Genomic DNA, 25943 nt, shown 5'->3' on the forward strand with positions numbered 1-25943 from the left:
AAATGATTATTTAATCGAAACAGACGCTTCCTGCTACCTTGTAGCTCAGCAGTCAGAAATGTTCAATTAGTTAAGGAAATAGCAGGATAAAGAGTTATAGTTCAACACAAGAGAACAGTTGTACAAAATCTGTTTGTTTACCAGTGAAAAATCCCTTTATCCTTAACAGTTGCATAGCTCCGATGGCACTCAGTGGAGTGAATAACAAGTTAAACACCTCAGTAAAATATGAGGATCTGGTCCCACTTCAGGAATTTATATATAATTTCCTGCGATAATTAAGAATTAAATACTACAATATGAGAAATGATTAAAAGCATTGTCGTCCTCATGCCCCAAGGATGAGGTAGAAGGAGTATCTTGCTTTGAAATAGAAGGTAAGTGCAATTTGCATAAAGTCAGCGGAGTTCATTAGTGTGCCTGTGTAATTGTCTAGGTCACGTGTGTTAGGAGTGAGATGGCTGGGTCACTCCTACATGGAATGCCATTCCTTTGCATGAGGGCACTCCTAAGTATTCTGAACAGTTTGGTGCATAGAAGTCCATCTACTTATTGCCCTATTTATCAGAATCCTAGAAGCAGATTGTTGTACTTTGTTATTTTTCACTGGGCTCAGTTTTTCTACTCTCAAGTCATTTAAACATATACAAATGAAGTACAAAATCCACTTAAACTCTGAAGAAATAAGGTGTTAAACACTGTTGAGAACCACTGGTCTAGCAGTAAGAGATGGGAAGACAAGCAGACTAACTGAGGAGAAGGGCGCAAAAGCATGGTTGGGGAACACTTGGAGTTTGGATCAAATAGAGATCAAAAAGACATTAAACAGCAAATGCTCATGATGGCAACTATAAAATTGAATTTATCACTCGGTCAATAGTTTATTGCAAAGACAAGACTTATTTAGTTAAGAGAAAAGACAGTACACATACCCATGCATATATGAAATGCGTGTATTAATATTTAAAATTGAAGAATTTTTAGAAAGAAGGAAACTTGTTAACATTTGCATTATATAAAGGGTTAAGGGGATAAGCTATTTTTTTTGTTACTCTGACAGGTAACTATTTACAAGGTATGGTCCGTTTACTTTCATTCAAGGTGCCTTTGTTACTGGAGTAAGTGTTTATATAAGGTTAGAAACATCAATGACTAATTTAACCCTATTCACCCCCAGATTTTGTCTACTGTACGTGGCTGTAGGGGATTTGTGGGTCAATTGAACTATTAAATCCCAGAATTTTCTGCACACACTTGAGGCATCCATTTTTTCCCTTTTACATAACAGGATTAGTTTTATTGTGGAAATATCTAGGTAATATTTTAAAACTGCTGTGATTATTATGCAGGCTTTGCTAGTGAGGAATTTGGTTAGATAATGTAGCCGATACACATCAAAGAGTTTCAAGGTGCCACAAAGAAGACAGAACTTCACAAACATAAATGCTCCCGAGCATTAAGCTAACCCAGGAAAGATGGGGCACCTAAAGACTCAATGCACCCCAACGCAGCAGGAAGTTGCTGCCATAATTACTGCCAGACTTGAACTAGGAGGGACCTGGGATGAGAGCTGAGGGCACTGTAGAAGTTGGGCAAGGATTTGGAAACCCTCCAGCAAGTTATTCCCCTCCTTCACCCCTAGTTTACTTCAGAAAACTCCTTCTCACTCCCAAGCCTCACCAACTTCTGATCTTTCTCCAGATGGGCAAGAGAGGAAGCTAAAACTGAAAAGAAACAGGAGTGAAGAGGCAAAGACTGATAGTAAGGGGGTGGAGTAGTACCTTTATATAAAGTGGATGATTGACAAATCTCTCTGCCTACTGCTTCCAGGTTGGTGGACACAGATACTGCAACAGTTGGGACCATGAGGTGCTCAAATGAACAGTCCTTTAGCATAAGTAGGAGGGGGCTGGCAGCACGGTGTTCTTGGTAAGGTGTCCATTGTTCTAGGCTTTACTTACTTCCTTTATTTGGGAGAGCCTGGATACAGTGACCTTCAAGGAGATCCTGCAAGACTCAGTTCATCCCTCCCCAAGAGGGTCTAGGACAGTGGTTCTCAACCATATGCGTCCCACAATGTGTTATGTGGACTGCATCCAATATTATCTGTATGGTCCTGAGGATGTCACATGGGCCGCTGCTGTGTGCTGATTGGGCAGCAAGCAGCCCAGGTCCACAGGTTGAGAACCTCTGGTCTTGGTGTAAGAGGTGGAAAGACAGGCTGGTTAACTCAGGAGAAGGGGGCAAAAGCAAGGTTTGGGAAACACTCGGAGTTTGGAAAATATTGTGGGTAGTTTGTTTTTCTTTGCATGATTTATAAGCCTGGCAAGATCCCTGGGCTAATGTGTTACAGAAACTGTTTTATATTAATTGTGAAATGCATCCACAGCTTGGGATTGTGCAATTTATTCTCTGCATCTAAGTCAGCGGTAAAGCTGGGGGGAAAAGGCACTTGAAATAATGAACAAACATGTACTGCTGACAAATTCCACTTTACATCATGTAAGAATTAGGAGGGGTTATCAAGGCTGCTGTTGCCGCCAACAAACCAGCAGGACAAAGCAGTTTATGAACATTAATGTCCATGCTTTGTATTCAAAGATAGTACAATTATTTTCACAAGGTAATCTGTAAGTAGCAAAGCCATGGGTTTGAAATTTTTCAGAAGTGGAGACTGGCAGCGTGGAATGACATGATATGCTACAGCAAATAGCATTATCAAAAGAAAGTGAAAAACTTTGACATCATTATCAGTGGAAGCATGTCTGCTGACTACCTTGAAAGGAAATAAGCTATTTATCACATCCACTTCTCATAAAGACAGACAAAAATTAATTCACAGACGTGTGCCTCGCTGGAGGTCTCATTTGTCAACATGCTGAAGGTCACCCTCATTAGCCATTTTGTTTAGCTTTGCTGTAGGAAATAGGATTGCAAGCCCTTGTTTTCATTAACCTTGTGACCTCTGGTGCTCAGCAACTCTGCACAGGCTCTTAAGTAGCTCTTTCCTGGACAGAGGAGAGAGGAGAGCGCAGCATGGGTGTGACAGAACAATAAGAAGCCTACAGCAGAGCATTGAGTGTTTTATCAGCAAAGCAGTTAAGGCCTTGTCTACCAGGGAAAGGTTTTTCAGTGTATTTTCCCGTTATAACTACAGCAAAAGAGTGCTTCTACACAGCTTTATTTATGCTGTCTTAAGTTACTTCCCTTGTGAATCATTGCATGCACAAAGCTCTGCGTTTTTTGTGTTTTTTTTTTAAAAATACCCACACAGCATTCTGGGCACATATCCCATGGTGCAGTGTTCTGCCACTGGATTCTACATATTCTATGATTTTTCTCGATGCAGTGTGAAATGCCAACCAGAAGTCTGTGGCTTGGGTCAAACTAAAACTCCCATAATTCATCTGTTTTCCGCAAGCCAGCATCATTTCTACGCAGTATTGAGGAAGCCCTACTGACTGCAGTGATCTGGACAGTCATTTACATAAACAGGCTCTTCCACATGTATGGACAGTTGTGTAGCCAGATAGCTTTGAATGAGTAGGGAGACAGCCACTGTCATGCCTCAATGATGCTTATGCTTAACAATCCGACCCACCTTGTAGCTTGGACACTGGTTACTTTCTCCAGACCTGAAGAAGAGCTCTGTGAAGCTCAAAAGCTCGTCTCTTTCACCAAGAGAAGATGGTCCAATAAAAGATACTACCTCATCTACTTTGTCTCTCCTATCCAGAGACCAACACAACAACAACACTGCAAACACCCTTTTGGCAGCCAGTCCACAGCAGGGTGGGAAAAGAACACTTACTTATTCTACAGTAACTGTAACACTTCAAGACATCAGAGTCCGAGTGGATTTCGCTATAGGAGCACATGGGCCTCCTGTGCACAAGAGGATTCTCTCTTTTTGGCCGAGCGGATCCGTTGGGGCAGTGCATCACCCTGGGCTACCTCATGCGCCCATCCAAGGGCATAAAAGATGGAGCACAGGCAACCTTCCTCCAGTTTCTTTGCAATAAAAAAGGCCAGTATAACTGAGGATTTCTAAGAGTGGGAAGGGAGAGAAGGCAGTGGGATCCACATTGACTATATCATCTCGAAGGACCACAGTTACTGCAGGGTAAGTAATAATCCTTTCGGTGTTAGAGTTGACCCCATTGTGGGACACCTACAAGCAACATCTCCTGAGGACAGTGGGAATGAGGAGTTCAAGCTGAATCAGTTGAACAGCGATTGAAATACTGCTCACCTGGCAGCCAAGTCTAAGGCATGGTGTTTAACAAAGGTCAGTGAGTTGCCACCTTACAGATTTGATACCGGCACATTCTTGAAGCAGATGGAGGACACTGCTTGTGTCCTGGTGGAGTGAGAGGCTCACCAGCCAGCTAACACAGCGAGATACGCTGTTATCCATTTCAATGTTCTCTGTGAAGAGATGGCTTGACTTTTAAAATGTCTGGCTATGGCTATAAACAGACAGGGAGACAGTTTGAATTGTTTGGTCCTTTCAATATACATTCATAGATTCCAAGGCCAGAAGGGACCACTGTTATCATCTATTCTGACCTCCTGTGTAACAGGCCAGAGAACTTCACCAAAATAATTTCTATCTTTTAGGGTGTGCAATTTCTCATCTCCCAGCACAGAGCATTCTTTTTCCCAAAACTAAGGTAGGCTGACTGACTGGTCTAGATGAAAATTTTAGACCACTTTCTGCACTATTTCAGGAAGGTCCAAATTAAAGTAGTAACCAAAAATAAGGGGGGTGCAGGAGGGCTGGTTATGACAGAACTTGTCTAGAAGAGGAGTATGAAGCTCAAAAGAAAAGTAGCAGATAGGAGACTTACCAAGTTCTATCTCACTGCCACAGATAGTCAGAAGGAGCTGAGGGAGGGTTGCAATCACTTTATCCTTTATGCAAAAAGAAAAGCAGTACTTGTGGCACCTTAGAGACTAACCAATTTATTTGAGCATAAGCTTTCGTGAGCTACAGCTCACTTCATCGGATGCATACTGTGAAAAGTGTAGAAGATCTTTTTATATACACACAAAGCATGAAAAAATACCTCCTCCCACCCCACTCTCCTCCTAGTAATAGCTTATCTAAAGTGATCACTCTCCTTACAATGTGTATGATAATCAAGTTGGGCCATTTCCAGCACAAATCCAGGTTCTCTCACACACCTCCCCCCCCACCCACAAACCCAGCAGGAGAGTGGGTTTGTGGGTGTGTGGGGGGGGCGGGGGTGAGAAAACCTGGATTTGTGCTGGAAATGGCCCACCTTGATTATCATACACATTGTAAGGAGAGTGATCACTTTAGATAAGCTATTACCAGGAGGAGAGTGGGGTGGGAGGAGGTATTTTTTCATGCTTTGTGTGTATATAAAAAGATCTTCTACACTTTTCACAGTATGCATCCGATGAAGTGAGCTGTAGCTCACGAAAGCTTATGCTCAAATAAATTGGTTAGTCTCTAAGGTGCCACAAGTCCTCCTTTTCTTTTTGCGAATACAGACTAACACGGCTGTCACTCTGAAATTTATCCTTTATGCCCTTACACAGAAGCATGAAGGACAACAAACTCTGCTAATCAGAAAATTTCAATCTCATATGCACAAGGCACATGCACACCTGCTGTAGGGTCCACACCGACATACTGGAAGTATGACCGCTTTTTTCAACCTCATTTTCTGGTGCTAACATGCATTTCATTATTACACCCAGCTCTGACTCCAGTACTGGGTGTTCAGAAAGGAATCCAATACCTTGTCTGAAATCTTTTAATAAATCCTCAGCATACAAATGTCATACTTAATTTGAGGGAAGATATCAGCCAATGTATCAGCCGTCATGTGAGGACTACGGGCATGTTGGAAGCGAGGAAAATACTTTTATTGTCTCTCTGGATTCTTGTTACATGAAGCACAAGTATCTATAGAACACAACCACAGCTAAACCATAAGGCAAGCTCACTTTCCACAAATTATAATTCTTCTTCCTCCATAGAAATTCCAAGCCATTAATAAATATTCCAGTAACAGGACCCAAGGTATAAAGGATGCTAACATGGCTGACAATTGCCCCTTTCACCCTTGAGGGTACACCTCTGAGGTCAGAGTAAATAAAAGCACATGAAAAGTTTTCCTGATCCTAAAAGTCCATCTCTGTATGGTCCAATATACGTAGATTACAGGGTTCTTAATCTTACTTTTCATTTCTCTTGCCACACCTCCCTCAATAGCCTCCCTGCACTCTTCTTGTGGGGTTTTTGACTGCCCAAGCTAGACTGGTTGCTTGGGAGTGGTTGCCTGACAATGACTAGGTTCATGGAAGACAAACAAATTTAAAATCATTCTCTTAAATAGCTAATAAGATTACTCTTTTTTTTTTTTTTTTTTAAAAAGGCAAAAAAGACACTTCTAAATGCTGTCTGCACTACTTTTCCCCTAGTCTTTTCTCACGGATACCAAAGAACGACTCAGCAGAATCAGACTATGAACGAATACTGTTTCAGCAAGTCAATGCTCTGCTGTGCACATTGGCTGCTTCACAACTTGGCTCAAGCTTGTAGCACCTCACAGTTGCTGGAGAGAACACAGGAGCACACTGAATGCCCTGAAGTTCGTTTTCCAATGTAACTCCAAGGACAGGCTTTTCTCCTCAGAGAAACTGCTAGAGGGGAAAAACAGGTTGCCCTGCATGGCTAGGCAATGATGAAACAGGGTTCCTCCTCCAATACACACACAGTATGGGTGATAATTAAATACTGGACTTCTCCTCACCCTAATCTGAATTATGCAGTCTGCACAGTAGAAACAGAACATAAAAACCCAAGCATAGATAATCCAACCCTACTTAAACATTTTTTGTTAATATCCCATGACTGGTTTAAAATGAGACTGTACAACAGGGAAGCATTGTGTGCTTTCAGAAGTTTGGAAGAGATCTAACTAGTCCTTTCTAGATCCTACATATAGCAACGTTCATTTACTAAAGAGAGGTTTCAGAGTAACAGCCGTGTTAGTCTGTATTCGCAAAAAGAAAAGGAGTACTTGCGGCACCTTAGAGACTAACCAATTTATTTGAGCATAAGCTTTCGTAGCTCACGAAAGCTTATGCTCAAATAAATTGGTTAGTCTCTAAGGTGCCACAAGTACTCCTTTTCTTTTTACTAAAGAGAGCCACCTCTTGGAGTTGTTCCAAATTATTTTGGAGGATATGACTCTGGGCATAAAAATATTGTACAAAACATCCTTCTAGTTCACTGTACAGCTCTACATTGTTATTTACTAGGCTAATAAAGATAGCTATCAGTCGGAATCAAACCTTGAGAAGTTGGTTAAAAAAAATTAGCAGGTTATTTAATAGTATATCTGCATGAAGACTCTTCTAGTTTTGATTTACTGGATGAAGAAAATCAGCTATAATTTCAAACAACCATGAAAATACTCATTTTGCTTTTAAGTTCTACACAGCATTTATTTTGATGAAATACATCTGCTGACATTTGACTGCTATGTTGTCGTACTTGCCTTTTCCCCCCCTCACAGAGGAGTGGCAGCAAGAATATAATCCATGCCGTTTAACTTCTGTTCAAACAGTCATTGGAGGGGGAGAGGCAGACACTTATCTAAATATTATCAGCATTAACCCAAGTCAAATCTGTTTCCTATGAGAGAGATTAAGTAATTCCATTGGAAAGCAACAAATTATGACCACTCTTCAATAACAGTAGGACCAAGGGGTTCAGAAAAGCTTTGTGAAAGGGCAGGATACTGCCTGCTCTGGTAGTACTAGCAGAGTCTACAGCAAGGTAAGTCGCCAAAATATATTCTATGAAGAAACGTCCAGCACATTTCTATCGTTCCAACTTCTTCAAATCCAGTCAGGATTTTCTGAGAGATTCTTTACTCTCTCCCATCACCACCACCATTTCCTCTGACAACACAGAGTTTTGCCTTTGACGTCAAGGTGAGCTGGATGAGGCCTTTAAAGATATGCAGCTGTCAAAAGGCTACCATCCATTGTATCGCTTTGACCTTCAACCCAGCCTATTCAAGTCATAAGAACAGCCATATTAGGTCAGACCACAGGTCCATCTAGGCCAGTATCCTGTCTTCCGACAGTGGCCAATGCCAGGTACCCCAGAGGGAATGAACAGAACAGGTAATCATCATGATCCATCCCCTGTCGCCTATTCCCAGCTTCTGGCAAACAGTCAAGCTCTGTTCCCTTCCTATTAAGTTGGTTCCTATGGCCTGACCAAGTAGGCACAGACTACGGTTTGCTGAGCCTCCAATAGGTGAGCCATTCAATTGTGTGCTGTTCTTCACTCATTTGGAGCAGAAATAAAGCTACCGAAGGAGAAATCAATATGGAGGTAGATGCAAAGCCACTGCGCTGTATGCTGAGACAAGGCAGGAGATTATGGGGCAGCAGAGCGGGGACCGAACAGAAGGCAATCAAACCAGGAGGGGGAGGATTTTAAAGCTGCGTGACCTTATTGTGAACCAATTTGGAAAAGGCAAACTCCTTAGGGCCAGGGAGACCAAGCCAGAGAAATGTATATTTGTGGAGTAAAAATTCCTTAGGAAACTAGTAGATACCACCATTTCTCTAGGAAAAAACTCTTTCTGACTTCCCAGTGGAGTTTGGCCTACATTCAAAAGTCAATTGGCAGCTTGCCTTAACGTATGAATGCCCTTTCTCAATGGACTATCGATGCAATCATGTTAGATAGTACAGAAACTATTGGCACGCAGCTATTTTGGCAAAACAGATGTCTAAATTAACCACAACTAGTGCCAAAAATGAAACATGAATTCACCTTTCAGAGTCAATAAGCCAGCTGTTGGCCTGTCTCAGGGAGGGAGCATCTAAATTCATTGCTACACAAACCAAGCAGCTCGACATTGTCCAAATAGAAGTTGGCAGCTGTGCTGGAATGAGAAGGCGATAAACTGAATTCCACCTTTTGATGGTTTGGCTCTTTTAGAAATGTACATTTTTTAAAAAGGTGTAAGCCCCTAGGGTATGTCTACACTACGGAATAAGGTTGAATTTATAGAAGTCGGTTTTTTAGAAATCGGTTTTATATATTCAAGTGTGTGTGTCCCCACAGAAAATGCTCTAAGTACATTAAGTGCATTAACTCGGCGGAATGCTTCCACAGTACCGAGGCTAGAGTCGACTTAAGGAGCATTGCACTGTGGATAGCTATCCCACAGTTCCCGCAGTCTCCGCTGCCCAGTGGAATTCTGGGTTGAGATCCCAATGCCTGATGGGGCTAAAACATTGTCGCCGGTGGTTCTGGGTACATATCGTCAGGCCCCCCTTCCCTCCCTCCCTCCATGAAAGCAAGGGCAGACAATCGTTTCGCGCCTTTTTTCCTCAGTTACCTGTGCAGACACCATACCACGGCAAGCATGGAGCCCGCTCAGGTAACCGTCACCCTATGTCTCCTGGGTGCTGGCAGACGTGGTACGGCATTGCTACACAGTAGCAGCAACCCATTGCCTTCTGGCAGCAGACGGTGCAGTATGACTGGTAGCCGTTCTTGTCGTGTCCGAGGTGCTCCTGGCCACGTCGGCTGGGAGCGCCTGGGCAGACATGGGCGCAGGGACTAAATCTGGAGTGACTTGACCAGGTCATTCTCTTTAGTCCTGCAGTTAGTCCTATTGAACCGTCTTATGGTGAGCAGGCAGGCGATACGGATTGCTAGCAGTCGTACTGTACCATCTTCTGCCGGGCAGGCAAGAGATGAGGATGGCTAGCAGTCGTACTGTACCATCTTCTGCCGAGCAGCCATGAGATGTGGATGGCATGCAGTCCTTCTGCACCGTCTGCTGCCAGCCAAAGATGTAAAAGATAGATGGAGTGGATCAAAACAAGAAATAGACCAGATTTGTTTTGTACTCATTTGCCTCCTCCCCTGTCTAGGGGACTCATTCCTCTAGGTCACACTGCAGTCACTCACAGAGAAGGTGCAGCGAGGTAAATCTAGCCATGTATCAATCAGAGGCCAGGCTAACCTCCTTGTTCCAATAAGAACAATAACTTAGGTGCACCATTTCTTATTGGAACCCTCCGTGAAGTCCTGCCTGAAATACCCCTTGATGTAAAGCCACCCCCTTTGTTGATTTTAGCTCCCTGAAGCCAACCGTGTAAGCCATGTCCTCAGTTGCCCCTCCCTGCATCAGAGCAACGGCAGACAATCGTTCCGTGCCTTTTTTCTGTGCGGATGCCATACCAAGGCAAGCATGGAGGCCGCTCAGCTCACTTTGGCAATTAGGAGCACATTAAACACCACACGCATTATCCAGCAGTATATGCAGCACCAGAACCTGGCAAAGCGATACCGGGCGAGGAGGCGACGTCAGCGCAGTCACGTGAGTGATCAGGACATGGACACAGATTTCTCTGAAAGCATGGGCCCTGCCAGTGCATGCATCATGGTGCTAATGGGGCAGGTTCATGCTGTGGAACGCCGATTCTGGGCTCGGGAAACAAGCACAGACTGGTGGGACCGCATAGTGTTGCGGGTCTGGGACGATTCCCAGTGGCTGCGAAACTTTCGCATGCATAAGGGCACTTTCATGGAACTTTGTGACTTGCTTTCCCCTGCCCTGAGGCACATGAATACCAAGATGAGAGCAGCCCTCACAGTTGAGAAGTGAGTGGCGATAGCCCTGTGGAAGCTTGCAACGCCAGACAGCTACCGGTCAGTTGGGAATCAATTTGGAGTGGGCAAATCTACTGTGGGGGTGCTGTGATGCAAGTAGCCCACACAATCAAAGATCTGCTGATATCAAGGGTAGTGACCCTGGGAAATGTGCAGGTCATAGTGGATGGCTTTGCGGCAATGGGATTCCCTAACTGTGGTGAGGCCATAGACGGAACCCATATCCCTATCTTGGCACCGGAGCACCAAGCCGCTGAGTACATAAGCCGCAAGCTGTACTTTTCGATAGTGCTGCAAGCTCTGGTGGATCACAAGGGACGTTTCACCAACATCAACGTGGGATGGCCGGGAAAGGTGCATGACGCTCGCATCTTCAGGAACTCTGGTCTGTTTCAAAAGCTGCAGGAAGGGACTTTATTCCCAGACCAGAAAATAACTGTTGGGGATGTTGAAATGCCTATATGTATCCTTGGGGACCCAGCCTACCCCTTAATGCCATGGCTCATGAAGCTGTACACAGGCAGCCTGGACAGTAGTCAGGAGCTGTTCAACTACAGGCTGAGCAAGTGCAGAATGGTGGTAGAATGTGCATTTGGACGTTTAAAGGCGCGCTGGTGCAGTTTACTGACTCGCTTAGACCTCAGCGAAATCAATATTCCCACTGTTCTTACTGCTTGCTGTGTGCTCCACAATATCTGTGAGAGTAAGGGGGAGACGTTTATGGCGGGGTGGGACGTTGAGGCAAATCGCCTGGCTGCTGGTTACGCGCAGCCAGACACCAGGGCGGTTAGAAGAGCACAGGAGGGCGCGGTACGCATCAGAGAAGCTTTGAAAACCAGTTTCATGACTGGCCAGGCTACAGTGTGAAAGTTCTGTTTGTTTCTCCTTGATGAAACCCCCCGCCCCTTGGTTCACTCTACTTCCCTGTAAGCTAACCACTCTCCCCTCCTCCCTTCAATCACCGCTTGCAGAGGCAATAAAGTCATTGTTGCTTCACATTCATGCATTCTTTATTCATTCATCACACAAATAGGGGGATGACTACCAAGGTAGCCCAGGAGGGGTGGTGGAGGAGGGAAGGAAAATGCCACATAGCACTTTAAAAGTTTACAACTTTAAAATTTATTGAATGCCAGCCTTCTTTTTATTGGGCAATCCTCTGTGGTGGAGTGGCTGGTTGGCCGGAGGCCCCCCCACCGCGTTCTTGGGCATCTGGGTGTGGAGGCTATGGAACTTGGGGAGGAGGGCGGTTGGTTACAGAGGGGCTGCAGTGGCAGTCTGTGCTCCAGCTGCCTTTGCTGCAGCTCAACCATACGCTGGAGCATACTGGTTTGGTCCTCCAGCAGCCTCAGCATTGAATCCTGCCTCCTCTCATCACGCTGCCGCCACATTTGAGCTTCAGCCCTGTCTTCAGCCCGCCACTTACTCTCTTCAGCCCGCCACCTCTGCTCCCGGTCATTTTGTGCTTTCCTGCACTCTGACATTATTTGCCTCCATGCATTCGTCTGTGCTCTGTCAGTGTGGGAGGACAGCATGAGCTCGGAGAACATTTCATCACGAGTGCGTTTTTTTTTTTTTCTTTCTAAGCTTCACTAGCCTCTGGGAAGGAGAAGATCCTGTGATCATTGAAACACATGCAGCTGGTGGAGAAAAAAAAAAGGGACAGCGGTATTTAAAAAGACACATTTTATAAAATAGTGGCTACACTCTTTCAGGGTAAACCTTGCTGTTAACATTACATACATAGCACATGTGCTTTTGTTACAAGGTCACATTTTACCTCCCCCCACCGCGTGGCTACCCCCTCAACCTTCCCCCCTCCCTGTGGCTAACAGCGGGGAACATTTCTGTTTAGCCACAGGCAAACAGCCCAGCAGGAATGGGCTCCTCTGAGTGTCCCCTGAAGAAAAGCACTCTATTTCAACCAGGTGACCATGAATTATATCTCACTCTCCTGAGGATAACACAGAGAGATAAAGAACGGATGTTGTTTGAACGCCAGCAAACATACACTGCAATGCTTTGTTGTACAATGATTCCCGAGTACGTGTTACTGGCCTGTAGTGGTAAAGTGTCCTACCATGAAGGACGCAATAAGGCTGCCCTCCCCAGAAACCTTTTGCAAAGGCTTTGGGAGTACATCCAGGAGAGCCACGAATGCCAGGGCAAAGTAATCCTTTCACATGCTTGCTTTTAAACCACGTATAGTATTTTAAAAGGTACACTCACCGGAGGTCCCTTCTCCGGCTGCTGGGTCCAGGAGGCAGCCTTGGGTGGGTTCGGGGAGTACTGGCTCCAGGTCCAGGGTGAGAAACAGTTCCTGGCTGTCGGGAAAACCGGTTTCTCCGCTTGCTTGCTGTGAGCTATCTAAACCTCATCATCATCATCATCTTCGTCCCCAAAACATGCTTCTGTATTGCCTCCATCTCCATTGAAGGAGTCAAACAACACTGCTGGGGTAGTGGTGGCTGAACCCCCTAAAATGGCGTGCAGCTCATCATAGAAGCGGCATGTTTGGGGCTCTGACCCGGAGCGGCCGTTCGCCTCTCTCGTTTTCTGGTAGGCTTGCCTCAGCTCCTTCAGTTTCACGCGGCACTGCTTCGGGTCCCTGTTATGGCCTCTGTCCTTCATGCCCTGGGAGATTTTGACAAAGGTTTTGGCATTTCAAAAACCAGAACGGAGTTCTGATAGCACGGATTCCTCTCCCCATACCGCGATCAGATCCCGTACCTCCCGTTCGGTCCATGCTGAAGCTCTTTTGCGATTCTGGGACTCCATCATGGTCACCTCTGCTGATGAGCTCTGCATGGTCACCTGCAGCTTGCCACGCTGGCCAAACAGGAAATGAGATTCAAAACTTCGCGGTTCTTTTCCTGTCTACCTGGCCAGTGCATCTGAGTTGAGAGTGCTGTCCTGAGCGGTCACAATGGAGCACTCTGGGATAGCTCCCGGAGGCCAATACCGTCGAATTGTGTCCACAGTACCCCAAATTCGAGCCGACAAGGCCGATTTAAGCGCTAATCCACTTGTCAGGGGTGGAGTAAGGAAATCGATTTTAAGAGCCCTTTAAGTCGAAATAAAGGGCTTAATCGTGTGGACGGGTGCAGGTTTACATCGATTTAATGCTGCTAAATTCGACCTAAAGTCCTAGTGTAGACCAGGGCCTAGAAACTCATCTGGTGGCAACAGAGAGAGACAGCTGAAGCAGGTACAGAAATATCATTGGGGGGGAGAAGAGAAGGGAGGAGCAGAGACCCAGCCTGAGTACCTCAACCCTAATGCTCCCTGGACTCAGATCTGTGAAGAGACTTCTGGTGCAGTAGGGTACATGCCATTCCACCCCTCACTCCAGCCATAGAAACGTGGCAGCAAATACTGCTGGGAGTAGCCAGCCAGAGACTCAGATGGGCAGAAGCAGAGATAAGTGGCTGAAGCAGGGACATGCAGACTCTGAGATCAAGGCGGGGGGGGGGGGGGGAGAGGTGTTGTACTATTTAAAATAGCTTTTGTTGTGGACATTCTTCCTTTTTGCTGATTGACTGTTCACTCCAGTTTTCCCTGCCCCTTCCCTTACAGTTTCTTTACTCCAGCCTCACATCCAGTCTTCCATGTACCCCTGATTTCCTACCCCCCTTTAATGTGACCTCTACCTTCCTTGTCTCTTGAAATAATCCTCTCCCAACAAAGCTCCATCCTGCAAAATTAAAAAAAAACAAAACACAAAATCATGGCACTACCATGACTTTTGTGAAACTTCATAGTGTTCACCTGCTTATATGTTACATCACTCCCCCGAACACTTTGTCTGTCTTGTCTATTTAGATTGTAAACTCTTCAGGACAGTGCTCTTATTCTATATTTGCACACTGAGATCCCTAGGCATTACCATAACACAAAAATATTTGGGGCCAATCCTGGAATTTGAATGGAGATTTTGACAGCAAGATCATACAGACTGATAATTATGCTGTACAACGGGCTTCTCATTAGAGGGATACACTCACAGAACGCAAGAGTCAAGTCACTATTTCCAACAATATTGTGGGCCATGTAGCCACAGCAGAACTGCTTAGTCACTGGTTTAAAATCTCCTGCTCAGGATTCAAAAGAGAAACATTTAGCAGATTTGCTCTCATATAAGTTCACATCAAGCATAGCTTTTTGGATTCAGCAGGGGGATGGAAATCACAGACTCTAAACCCATAAGAGACCATTGTGATTATCTAGTCTGACCTCCTATATAACAGGCCCCAGAACATCCTCAAAATAGTTCTTAGAGCATGTCTTTCAGAAAAACATCCAATCTTGATTTAAAAATTGACCTTGGTAAATTGTTTTAATAGTTAATTACTCACTGTCAAAAATTATGCCTTATTTCCAGCCTGGAACACTTAAATTACTATTAATCTGTGCCTCCATTTCCTTATCTGTAGAAAGGGCAATGAATCCATTCCTATGTATTCACAAAAGTGTTTAGATAAAGACCATCTGAAGATGTAAAGTGCCGTAGGTCTTCACCAAAAACCTCAGCAGCTAGGCAGGATGAGAGAATGATAATAAATTCACACAGATTTCTACACTGTGTGGGTGATAAGGTCTATTGTCCGCCCATTTTGCACCCTCCCACAACGGAATGGGCGCAAGTACAGTTTTTCACTTCACAACCACATACATGATACATCAATACCATCCTCAGAATGGCCAAACTGGGGAACGAGAAATTATCCAGCAGCATTGCTGACACACACAAGTCTTTGTCTTGTAGACACTGACATTCATTTACAGGAGATCCCCTTAGACAAATGCATCCAAGTCTCTTTCAAAGGCTGCACTGTCAATCTGCAGTAATTAATTTTCACAGAATGCAAATGATGGATTCCAGCAAGCCAAACCCTTACTTAGGAACTTTAACTTTTATAAACTCATGCTCCTTATTCCTTTTAAAAACAAAGTTTAGCATAACCCTGAACACAAAACACAATTCATCAGCGTGTACCAAGAAAAAGTGACATCAAGGGATGAACTACTATTACCATTCCCATACTAAAAACGCATCCAGCCCTGGGAGCTTTGTCTGCACTATTGCTTCCATTGACGAACACAAGTGGAAATTTTTTGAGAGAGCAAAATACCTTAGTAGACATGACCAGAGAGAGAAAAAGCTCTTCCTCCTAACATCTTGCAACAACTTCCCTAGATTCTGAAAGGGCCTACTGACCCCTCTGAGACCTTTCCATTCTGACTACAGTGCCAGAAATCTCATCCAAGCTCTGATCATCTATTCCCTTCTGGCCTTGATGCCTGCAACCTTTCCCCCCCCCCTCAAGCCCATTCAAATGCCGCTACTAACATCTTTCTAGCTTGTCACCAACTGTGTCGCCCCTTCTAACTTCCTCCACTGGAACCTTTTCTTCCAGTGCATCAGACACAAAATTCTTGCCTTATCAAAACCCTTTGCAATCTGGACCCAAACCTACCTATACATCCGGTTATCTTATTGTGAGGGTAGACTCCTGCCTCCGCTATACCAGTGGTGCCACTCGATCACCCATTCTTCCACACTCACTCCCGTGCCGCACTTACACGTGGTAATTGGCTCAGAACTGTACACACAGCTAGTCTGTGCTAAGACATCCTATATTTGTTACCCCAGCCTCCTCATCCTCCAGCTTATCTCATCCACCTATTGTGGCTCGTCTTTTAGACCATAAGTTCTTTGGGACAGGGACTGTCATTTGCTAAGTGCCTACACTGCAAAGTCAAAAACAACTATCCACAACAGCAAGGAGAATATACGGTGTCAGTTGTGAACTAAACATTTTATAGAATAATCAGTTATTTCAGTTCAAGATTTACTTCCGTATTAGGAAGGTTTGAGATGCCTGTGGAGACGGTTCTGGAAAAAGTGATTCTCAATACACTTGATGAAAACTCAAATGACCAGAGCAAGATTCAAGGTAGCAGAGTTGGTGCTTTGAGTGGTGGGAACACCCCAATCTGTGGCCAGTAAACAACCAGACATTACCCTTCAAGGAAGATTAGTGAATTACATGTTCAGGTGCTACAGTGACAAGTAAATTTTTCCAGAGCAACTATGTGACTTCACAGCCCAAGTCCCAATGATTTTCATTAAAATCACATAGGTGTTTTTGAAAGCTTTTCCCAACATCTGTGGCTCTAACTAATGGGGTATTGTGAGAAGTAACAAACATTACAGAATATCAGATAATCGTTATTCATTTTATTTTAAATGGACTAGTGCTTTTTTCAGAGGCTAGGGCTCACCTCCAAAGACTTTACTACCATTAAATCTTGAACATCACTGAGCAATACTCACACGCATTTCAAGAAGTTTGCTCATTTTAATAATTCAGATCCTCAGCACAGACTGCCAGCTACTATTCTGTACAAGCTATGCTCTAGTCTGAGCAAAACAAGAGATGAAAAAAGGGAGAATTTTGTTTCCAGATTTGAAAAATAGCTGCCCAAACTTATGTTGCTCCAAACTTTCACTTCAGTAGCAAACATGAAGGTAATAGTCACAGCATAAGAAATAGATTGAGATACTAACACAAGCTAGATTCCACAATACCATGACAGGAGTCCCATCCCGTGAGATGCTGAGCACTCAGCTACTATTTACAGCAGCTGCGACTAAATGTGCTCAAGTGGGAACTTGGCCATCGTCCAACAGTTTCTCACATTTTAAGTCTTTGGGAGAAAGGGGTTGTGTGGGGTTTTTTTCAGATGAAACATTTCACATTAAAATAGGACACTCTCTGCCTATATTCTTTTTGTTAGACTTCAGAGTAACAGCCGTGTTAGTCTGTATTCGCAAAAAGAAAAGGAGTACTTGTGGCACCTTAGAGACTAACCAATTTATTTGAGCATAAGCTTTCGTGAGCTACAGCTCACTTGCATCCGATGAAGTGAGCTGTAGCTCATGAAAGCTTATGCTCAAATAAATTGGTTAGTCTCTAAGGTGCCACAAGTACTCCTTCTCTATTTTAGACTGTATAGGTATTAGCCTATACCTAGCACTTATTTTTATTAAAGGCCTTTTAGACCTATAACTTTTTTATCTATGAAAACAGTTGACCAGCAAATTCATTTAACACTTCACGAAGACATAAAAAGCAACAACAAAATATTTAGCATAAACTGTGGCTAATGCAGGCCTTTGATCAGCATAGTGTTTGTTTATGGCTTTATAATTGAAGCAATCCAAGCTCATAACTTGTGAATGAACCAGCTAAATTAGCTATTGCTTGTAAACAGATACATAGAAATTCTCCAGTTTCACAAATTGGAAGGCAACTTACCGAAGGAGCAGTTCTTTCGGAAGTTTTTTGTTGATCACAGCTTCGTCATTGTTTGAGAACATCTGCAAACAAAAACAGTTTAAATCATTTAGCCACCCTGTATTTTCATTATAAATCATTACTTCTAGGAGCAAAACTGCTGGTTAACAAGACAATTTCAACTGCATCGACAGGGCCAACTTTGTGCTTAAATTCTCAAGTTCTCAGACTGGGCACCAGTGTGCGACTGGCATTTGATGCCTGATGTAGTTTTGCTCAATTGGGCCAAAAATGCTTCATGGGTTGATAGAGAGGGATTAATTATAAACGGTTCTGGGAGAACAGGGGCTGTTGGGTGTTACAGGCCGAAACCTACTGTATGAAGGAGCATCTGATCGCGTATGGTGCTAACAAGGGACTTTCAATCCCTGTCAGTGCTGTGAACATGCATCAAAGCACAGGCCTTTTCACGGAAAGAGAAAAATGGCACATTACTCCAAACAACCTTGTGCCACTAGTGCCAGCGGGCAGGGAACAAGAAGAATTGGAAAGAAAGGCAACAATGGGGCACTCAGGGAGCCACAATGTACAGGCAATGGTGACTCAGGAAGGGTGTGTGCTGGCTCCTGTTTCTTTGACAAAAAGTGAAGAAAAGAGCAAGGAGAGCAGATGAGGAGGAGGTACTGATTGCAACTCAGGAGCCTAACTAGAAGGGTACCACCACTGCCTGTACAATTGCCGTGAAAGGATAAAGGAACAGCTTTTGTGAGCTTTGAAGAAAATCACCAGCAGTGCCTGCTCCTCCACAGGATCGTGACCACAAAGCATGACCTGAAGAGTAGCATGATCTGCATAGCTCTGCAATGGGAAGAGAGGATTCAGGGAGAATACTACATTCCTCTCCACTGGCAAGTAAGCAAGAGTTTGTTTTCTCTCTCTCTCATACAGAGACACACACACACATTCTCACCCGCCGCCCCACACCCCTAAAGATTATTCAACGACATAGCAGTCCACTAATTTACAAAAGGGCTCGCTGATCAGCTAATCAATTTTAAAACCACCTCACTAGCTGTATCAAAAACAGACTAGCCAAGCCCCAGTTTTCTAGTTACCAACAAGTCTTATAAGGAAGGCAGAATCTCATGTGCTTCCATGGATGATCTGCATGTATTTAAAGGCTTAGTACTTCCTCCCATTGAAATATGCACTTAAACCTGGGGGAGGGCCAATTAGAGAATACTTACGAATACCTAGATCACTGATGTGTGCAGCCTTGTTGCTCTGTATTCTTGGGTCAAGCATTCAAGTTTCCCATACCTATCATACAGTAGTGCTGAAGCACATTTCCAACTGACAGTGAAAGTGTTATATCAAACCTGGCAAACAAACAAGTCTAAAAATAACGAGTTTCATTCATTAACAAGGTTTCTAACCTTTCTCCTAAAACACACGCAAGAACTGTTGTGTATGGATAAGTTATACCCCACAAATGCAAAGCCTAACAAGACTGATGAGCAGTGAAGTTACATTCTGAAAAGGTTGATTCTTATCAGCTGATTAAGTGGGCTTCACTAAACCAGTCTGGCTGTATAGATGCAAAGCAAATAAACCCAGCATTAACACACCACCAGGTAGGTCACTCTTCTGTTGGCAGAGGATCAGATTAAAAGAGTTAAAAAAGGACAGCAGAAATCTCCCATGTCTTAAATAGGCTACATCTATTTTCCTGAAATACAAAAGGCAAAGTAAGGAAAGACATCTGAATGTTGAAAATCCTACAGTAGACCAGAAAAACTCCAAACTGTCCTTACACATATCATACTTTAACACAATAAACCACCATGCTGCATATATGAAGGCTCCTAGGTAGGTATCACCTGCAGACAGAGGTAATGAAGCAGGCGGTCTGTAAACAAAAGTCCACAGAATATGGGTTTCTTTTCATATATAAAAAGAAACACACGTACCGTCATCCCAAGCAGATATCAGAACTGCTCTTTAGAAATAAGGGTAAAATTTTCAATAGCAGTTAGTGATTTATAAACCCAAGTTCTATTTTCCAACCATTTATATTACCTGATGCTTTGCAGGTAATGACAGTGCAAATCACAAGTTTGTCGTGCTGGACTTGGGGCTGACTATGACCAGAGTACCAAAGCAGCATTGTCAACATTCTGGGAGCTGTGAGTTGCTTACAACAAAACCTACTTGCTCAGTAAGGAAAGGAGATTCTGGATTAAGTCCTATTGGCAGAGTAATACAGAGGTGTACCTGACCTCTCTCCCCATAACAGTCTGTGCAAGTATAGTATGTTTGAACCAACATTCCACACTCTGTGGGGAGCGGAGAGAGACAAGCCAGATAACGGTAGGATACAGGTTAGAAAGGTTCATGTTAGAAGAGATTATCCAAGGCACATAAAGTCCTGAAATAGAGACGACACCTAGAAGTTTACAACTTAATTTCTCCTTCATCCCCACCCCGCAAACCCATCTAAACTTGGCTATTAAGTTACAACTGTTTCTTTTGGATTCTGACCACCACAGTGACCCATGCATTACATTAATTACCTCCCATCCCTAGCTGAGGCTATACTTCAAGGCTACTTGGAAACCAGTTACTATAGAATGCAGCTGCCTGCTTTGAGTTTTCCACAGGCAGCGTATGACACCTGACCACTTGCTTCAGTCCATTCCAGGTGCCATTCAAGGTGTTGACCTAAATCTACAAAGCCCTTCCCATTGTTTAGTTTCTGACTACTATAGAAACTGTCCTTCACCTTGAGCAATACTGAGGAAGTTGCAAATTGTTGATGGTAACACCTTGTAGATTTAAGGTGAGGGGATTAGAGGCAGGACATTCTCAGCGAAGGGCCCTCATTCTGCTCTGAAAGAATCCGAGTTTGGTGACACTCAGGCTACAGTGAAAGTCCCATCTATTTTCACAAGCCTTGTCGGAAAGCATGGTACTCAAGTGATGGGGGGATAGACTGACTAGGATTGCTAATGTGGCCAGTTGGATCTCTGATTTTTACATGCACTTCAAGTTCTAGAAATGCATTGTAAAAATCAAAATAAGATTATACAGACAAGAATTATTTATACAGCATTATTTCCTCCCTATGCACTAAGCAGGTATGCATGAGGGGGGAACAAGCTTGGTAAGAACTAACCTTTAATTATTTGGCAGTGTATCAATAATAAACCAAACAGAAGAACTGACACAAATTCCTCAGAGAAAGAGGTCCTTACCTATTCTCTCCATGTACAATTGAAATGGAAAGGGAGAAAAAGAGTAAAGACAGAAACCATTTGATGTACAGTGTAAATCTGCAGTCTTCCATGTTTACCAATCTGCTTTCCAAATAAGGATTGTGCTTACCTGCACAACTTTTGAAAAGGGTGACTAGTTTTACTGTGGTGTGGGGGCTCACGAGCAAGTCAGCACCAAGAATACACCTAACTTCTGAAATGTTAGAAGTTAACCAGGACTTCAAATCTTTTGACTTTATTTCCAGAAATAATTTTTATTGACCTTGATTTTGCTTTTCTTAACATCCCTCCAACACCAGATGTTTTTCTGTTGAATGGGTTTTCTTGCCAGAAACTATAAGAAAACAAATGCATTTATTGTGTGTTAATTTCGCTGCCCATATAAAAATGTAAAATCTAACCCAAACCTCTGCCCCCATAAAGAATGAAATCCACCCCTTATGTAAAGCCCAAGATGATTGTGCAAGGAACTGCACAAGAACGAAGGGGTAGAACGGGAGTATAGAATTTACACACACACCTCCAACATGAAGACAAGCCACGGCACAGTAACGCAGCCCCTTCCCAGCCACTGTTCCAGTTTATCTGTTGAAACCATTCCCGCCCCCTCCAGTTGCCCCTCTACCACCACGAAAATATCCCCTTTCAGAGGCAGTATATAGCCCTCCTGATGTGCACAAGACCCTCTAGAGTATCTCCGTTCCCATACCTCCCCACTGGATAGCTACAGCAGTGCTTCAGTGGTTTTGGGCTATGCAGAGGTCTTCCACACTTGGATGACTATAACTCAAAGAACACAGCTTCACTGCAGTCAGTGTTTAATACCACAAACTAGGGTGCAGAAATATCTCAAGGCAGGAGGTAACACACCACAATGGAAATGGAGTGGAATTCAAAACGGGGAGTAGCACATTGTACAGACTGCCATAACCTGCTACATGGCTAGGGAAAATTTGTGGTATTTTGACAAGTAAAATAACCAGAAAAAGGGAGAGAAAGACAAGAGTAAGATTGTCCTGTTTAAATACTGCTAATCTCCTACAGGCCTTTGAAGGCAATGTCTGCTTATATTTTGAAATGACTCCTTTGTTACCATGGCCAAGAGGTGGACAACATGCCAACGTCACAATACCTAAAGGAGTTGGTCGTTAGTAGGTTAGGATGGCTTGTGTTTCCCATAAATATATTCCAGCTCATGTGCCAAAGCTGGAAAATTGGCAGAACCTGTGGAATTTTCCAGGGCATATGTCAGCTAGAAGTTTTACATTTCACACACAGGCATTTCACTGCTCTGGAAATATTTCCCGAGCTATTGTGCCTATGCAGTTCTGCAGTATTTCTACATGGAAATACGTCCCCTATTAGAAGGGACAGGAAGGAAAAGGGAGAACACACAGGATTCATTTAATTGCAACTATGTGTTAGGCAGTATGACTTTGCAACTCTGAAGAAATTATAAAGCTGTTGGATTTTATCCTAAAATCAACTCTTAACAATGTATTAATTGGGCTACAAGCTACATTTATTGCCGAAGAAGAAAAATTCTAACCCTATTAGGCTCATGGCTAGAATTATCTTTTTTTCCCAGCGTTCTGATGAGTGTGTGCATACAAATACAGGGAATGCATTTTGTTAAGAACTTTGTTAGACTAATGCCATAGGTGACAGCTATAAGGAAAGGATCTTTCAGGCTCAGTCACCTGACATAACTTGCTGGATGCCCTTTAATTTATGCAAAGTCTTCCATGTAGACTTGCATAGCTAATGACAAAGAATCCCAAACAGAATGATTTTGCATTGGTTACTAGACCGATGCCTCTACAGAGATTTCTGTCATTAAGTACCCATTTAAGAACACTATAGTACTTCTCTCCAGAATGTAAAACTACCACAGTGATCCAAACCGAACAGAAATCTAACTGAATGGACTCTGTATGCCCATGGGCAAAAGTATCTGAAAGACTCAAATAAGTACAAATCTTATAGCCTAGGAAAGTATACAGCCTGAAAGGGCGGGGGGTAGGGGGGAGGAGACTGTCTAGTTTGTTTTATCACTTTTTCCTTTGTCCTCTAGCGCATACTATGCTATGACCATCCCCTCTAGTTCTTCAGGATACTAGTCATTGCAAACTGACAATATATTTTGTCTGACACTATTGTAACTTTTAAGAAGTCATATGAGTGTAAGGAAATTCATCTACAGTTAATCACCTTTATATAGTAAGGATGCTGAAGTTGCTACTCATGCATTTGCTACACCAACCATTCATTAGAGGGTGCAGTGATTACAATGGGGTAATATTTTAGGCCATCAGTGGAGGATTGGGCAATGGTATCTGCATAAGGTGGCAAAATGCGTTGTCAGCATTGTAGCTCAGGTAACCCTATTTGTGTGTAAGTGAACCAGAGTACCTTTTTATAGTTATGAATATTTTCGCATGTGCAGCAGTGGTGTATAACATACTATATACATATACAAAAAGAGTATTTGAATATAATAAATGTAAAGTTGTACAAATGAAACAATTTTGTGTACATGTCCTAGATAAATAAGTTACAATATACGCTAGTACTACATCATCATACTATTGCAGCAGTTGTTTCAGAGCTTTTCCAATAGTGCTTACACGATCAGAGCCTCAAAAAGTGTGGGTGCAATGAGACTGTGGGTTCTGCAACTTCAGTCTGACAGACTAAAGCGTGGGTGAGCATATTTAGTTTGGTGCCAGGCTGTGCCTCCCACCAAGCCTTAGTGAAGCATATAATATTTTGCCTATAAATGAGATTTCCATTTGCTGAATATATTGGAAAGTTTGCTTTTAAAATACAAAGTGTACAACTGAAGAAAACACAAACATCTCTATTCATCTCTCAGGGACCCACATACTGATTTACGCATGTTGCACTAGGGAGTAGAAAACTTTCTTTAGTGAGAAGGGTGCTTAGAATTTAGTTAATGCTGAATTTAAGAAAACAGTTAAGCTTCTAGTCCTCACAGTTCCAAATAAAACTTTATGAATATAAACCAGTGCAGTGTTGTCTTCCTGAAAACAGCCTAAAACATGGAATATGAACTACCTAGGACCCCAATTCTAACCAGGCTGTGTGCTGCAAAGGTCTTCCTGGGCTGGTGAAATCTTAAGAAATTTCTGTAAATGTCACCTCTGGCAGAGTGGAGGAGTGTGTGTACGTACAGGAGGAAGTTGAACCTAAGAAGAAAAACTAAACATCTGTGTTTTTCAAGTTCTCTTTTCAATTAGATTTACTCTTACTTTTATTAAAACATCTTAAAAATGAGTCGTCATTTTAAGACACACTCTGTTTACAAAAACTGTTTGGGAACATTAATCTATAGAACAAACTCCACATAAATTTTATTACTTTACTTTATCACCTTAAAAACTTAAAGCAATTTTCTGAGTATTGGCTTCACCTTCTAGTCTCTGACACACCACTATTGCAACATACTCAAATCTTCCCTTTAAAAATAAAGTCTGCCCCTTCCTTCTTCCAGAAAACAGATAGTTCATGCACAGTAAACCCTGGACAGCACAGCAATCAGATTCTCTTCTCTCCTACATACAAGACAATGACAGCAGCATCTAAACTGCCAAATTCAGGATGTTATCAGATGGAGGAACTGAGATCGTGTGTGTTGTCTCTGCTTTATCAACAAGTGCAATTTATATCCAAGCAATTTCCAGGTTAAATTCACATTCCCTCTCATTAGAAGGATGGCTAAGATGTATATTTGCATGCTAACATTTTATTCATTGTTCATTTCCATCTAACAACGGTTTACTTTTGCGGGTACATCACCTGAGACGTGTGACATCCTCTATGCTCTCTTTTAAAGAGACATAACAAATACCACCACATACAAGGAAGAAAGGTGAGGCGGTATCCCTAGCATGTACCAACCTCAAGGGGTGGAAATGCCTTTTGACAGACATCAGTTAATGGCTACATGCTTAGTGGTCAAGAACCATATTTTACCTCAATTAAGATGGGCATTAAAATACTAGTTACAATGGTAGCTCTTCATGGGGTTTAAACATCAAGTAGTCAGAAGTATAAGACAGCTGATTGTGCGTATTAGCAAGGTCAGGAGTGTTTACTATGTTGCTGACAAAGTCAGCTGGTTCTCAGCTGAGATTGCATCTGACTTTAGCATCAGTGAGGGGCTGTTCTTTTTAAATCAAATCACACAGGACTTTAAGAGAAACAGTGCCAAACCCAATAATCTAACACAAAGTGTTAGCCTAGATGTGGACCTTGAACCTGAACACTGTTCTTCTAAAGCATGAAATTCAAAGCACCACAGAAAAAAGGATGCAGTTTATCTGGAGCTTTCCAAGCTAATAGCTGATAGACAAGTTCCTCCTCTAGCCTATGTTGTCACATTGGGACCTATGGTTGTTCATCCAACTGAGAGACAATACGGTGGATGCCTGCCAAATCCTAGTCCTCTTACAGTCGCTCCAGTGCGTATGCATGCGTGTGAGAGAGAAACTAAAACAGCCCAACAGAAACTAGACTGAAATGCAATGCTATTCCTATTGCAAATATTCAAGTGTTCAGCCAAGTGTGGGCTGGCATCTACAGAGAAATAGGGAGTCGGCGAGAATGAGAAAGGAGATTTTAGTTTTCAGGATTTAACAATAAGTACAAAGCTGTGGG

General features: G+C 43.1%; 1 protein-coding gene across 12 annotated transcripts in view; it reads right to left on the reverse strand.

Annotated features, from left to right (window-relative positions):
* Positions 1 to 25943, reverse strand: part of FBXL20 (F-box and leucine rich repeat protein 20) — a 69947-nt gene that overhangs the window by 33269 nt on the left and 10735 nt on the right. For 8 of the 12 annotated variants that reach the window (XR_012156388.1, XR_012156389.1, XM_073325969.1 and 5 more), the window contains 2 exons: positions 21526 to 21597; positions 18010 to 18071 (listed from right to left, as the gene is read on the reverse strand). Coding sequence is in view for 9 of the 12 variants with exons in the window: in XM_073325969.1 (XP_073182070.1) it covers positions 18010 to 18071; positions 21526 to 21597 (134 nt within the window). In the remaining 3 variants the exon portion in view is untranslated. The other 4 variants (XM_073325968.1, XM_073325972.1, XM_073325973.1 and 1 more) reach the window with 3 other exon arrangements.

The sequence above is a fragment of the Lepidochelys kempii genome, chromosome 27, assembly GCF_965140265.1.
Source record: "Lepidochelys kempii isolate rLepKem1 chromosome 27, rLepKem1.hap2, whole genome shotgun sequence".
In the NCBI taxonomy this organism is placed as follows: Eukaryota; Metazoa; Chordata; order Testudines; family Cheloniidae; genus Lepidochelys; species Lepidochelys kempii.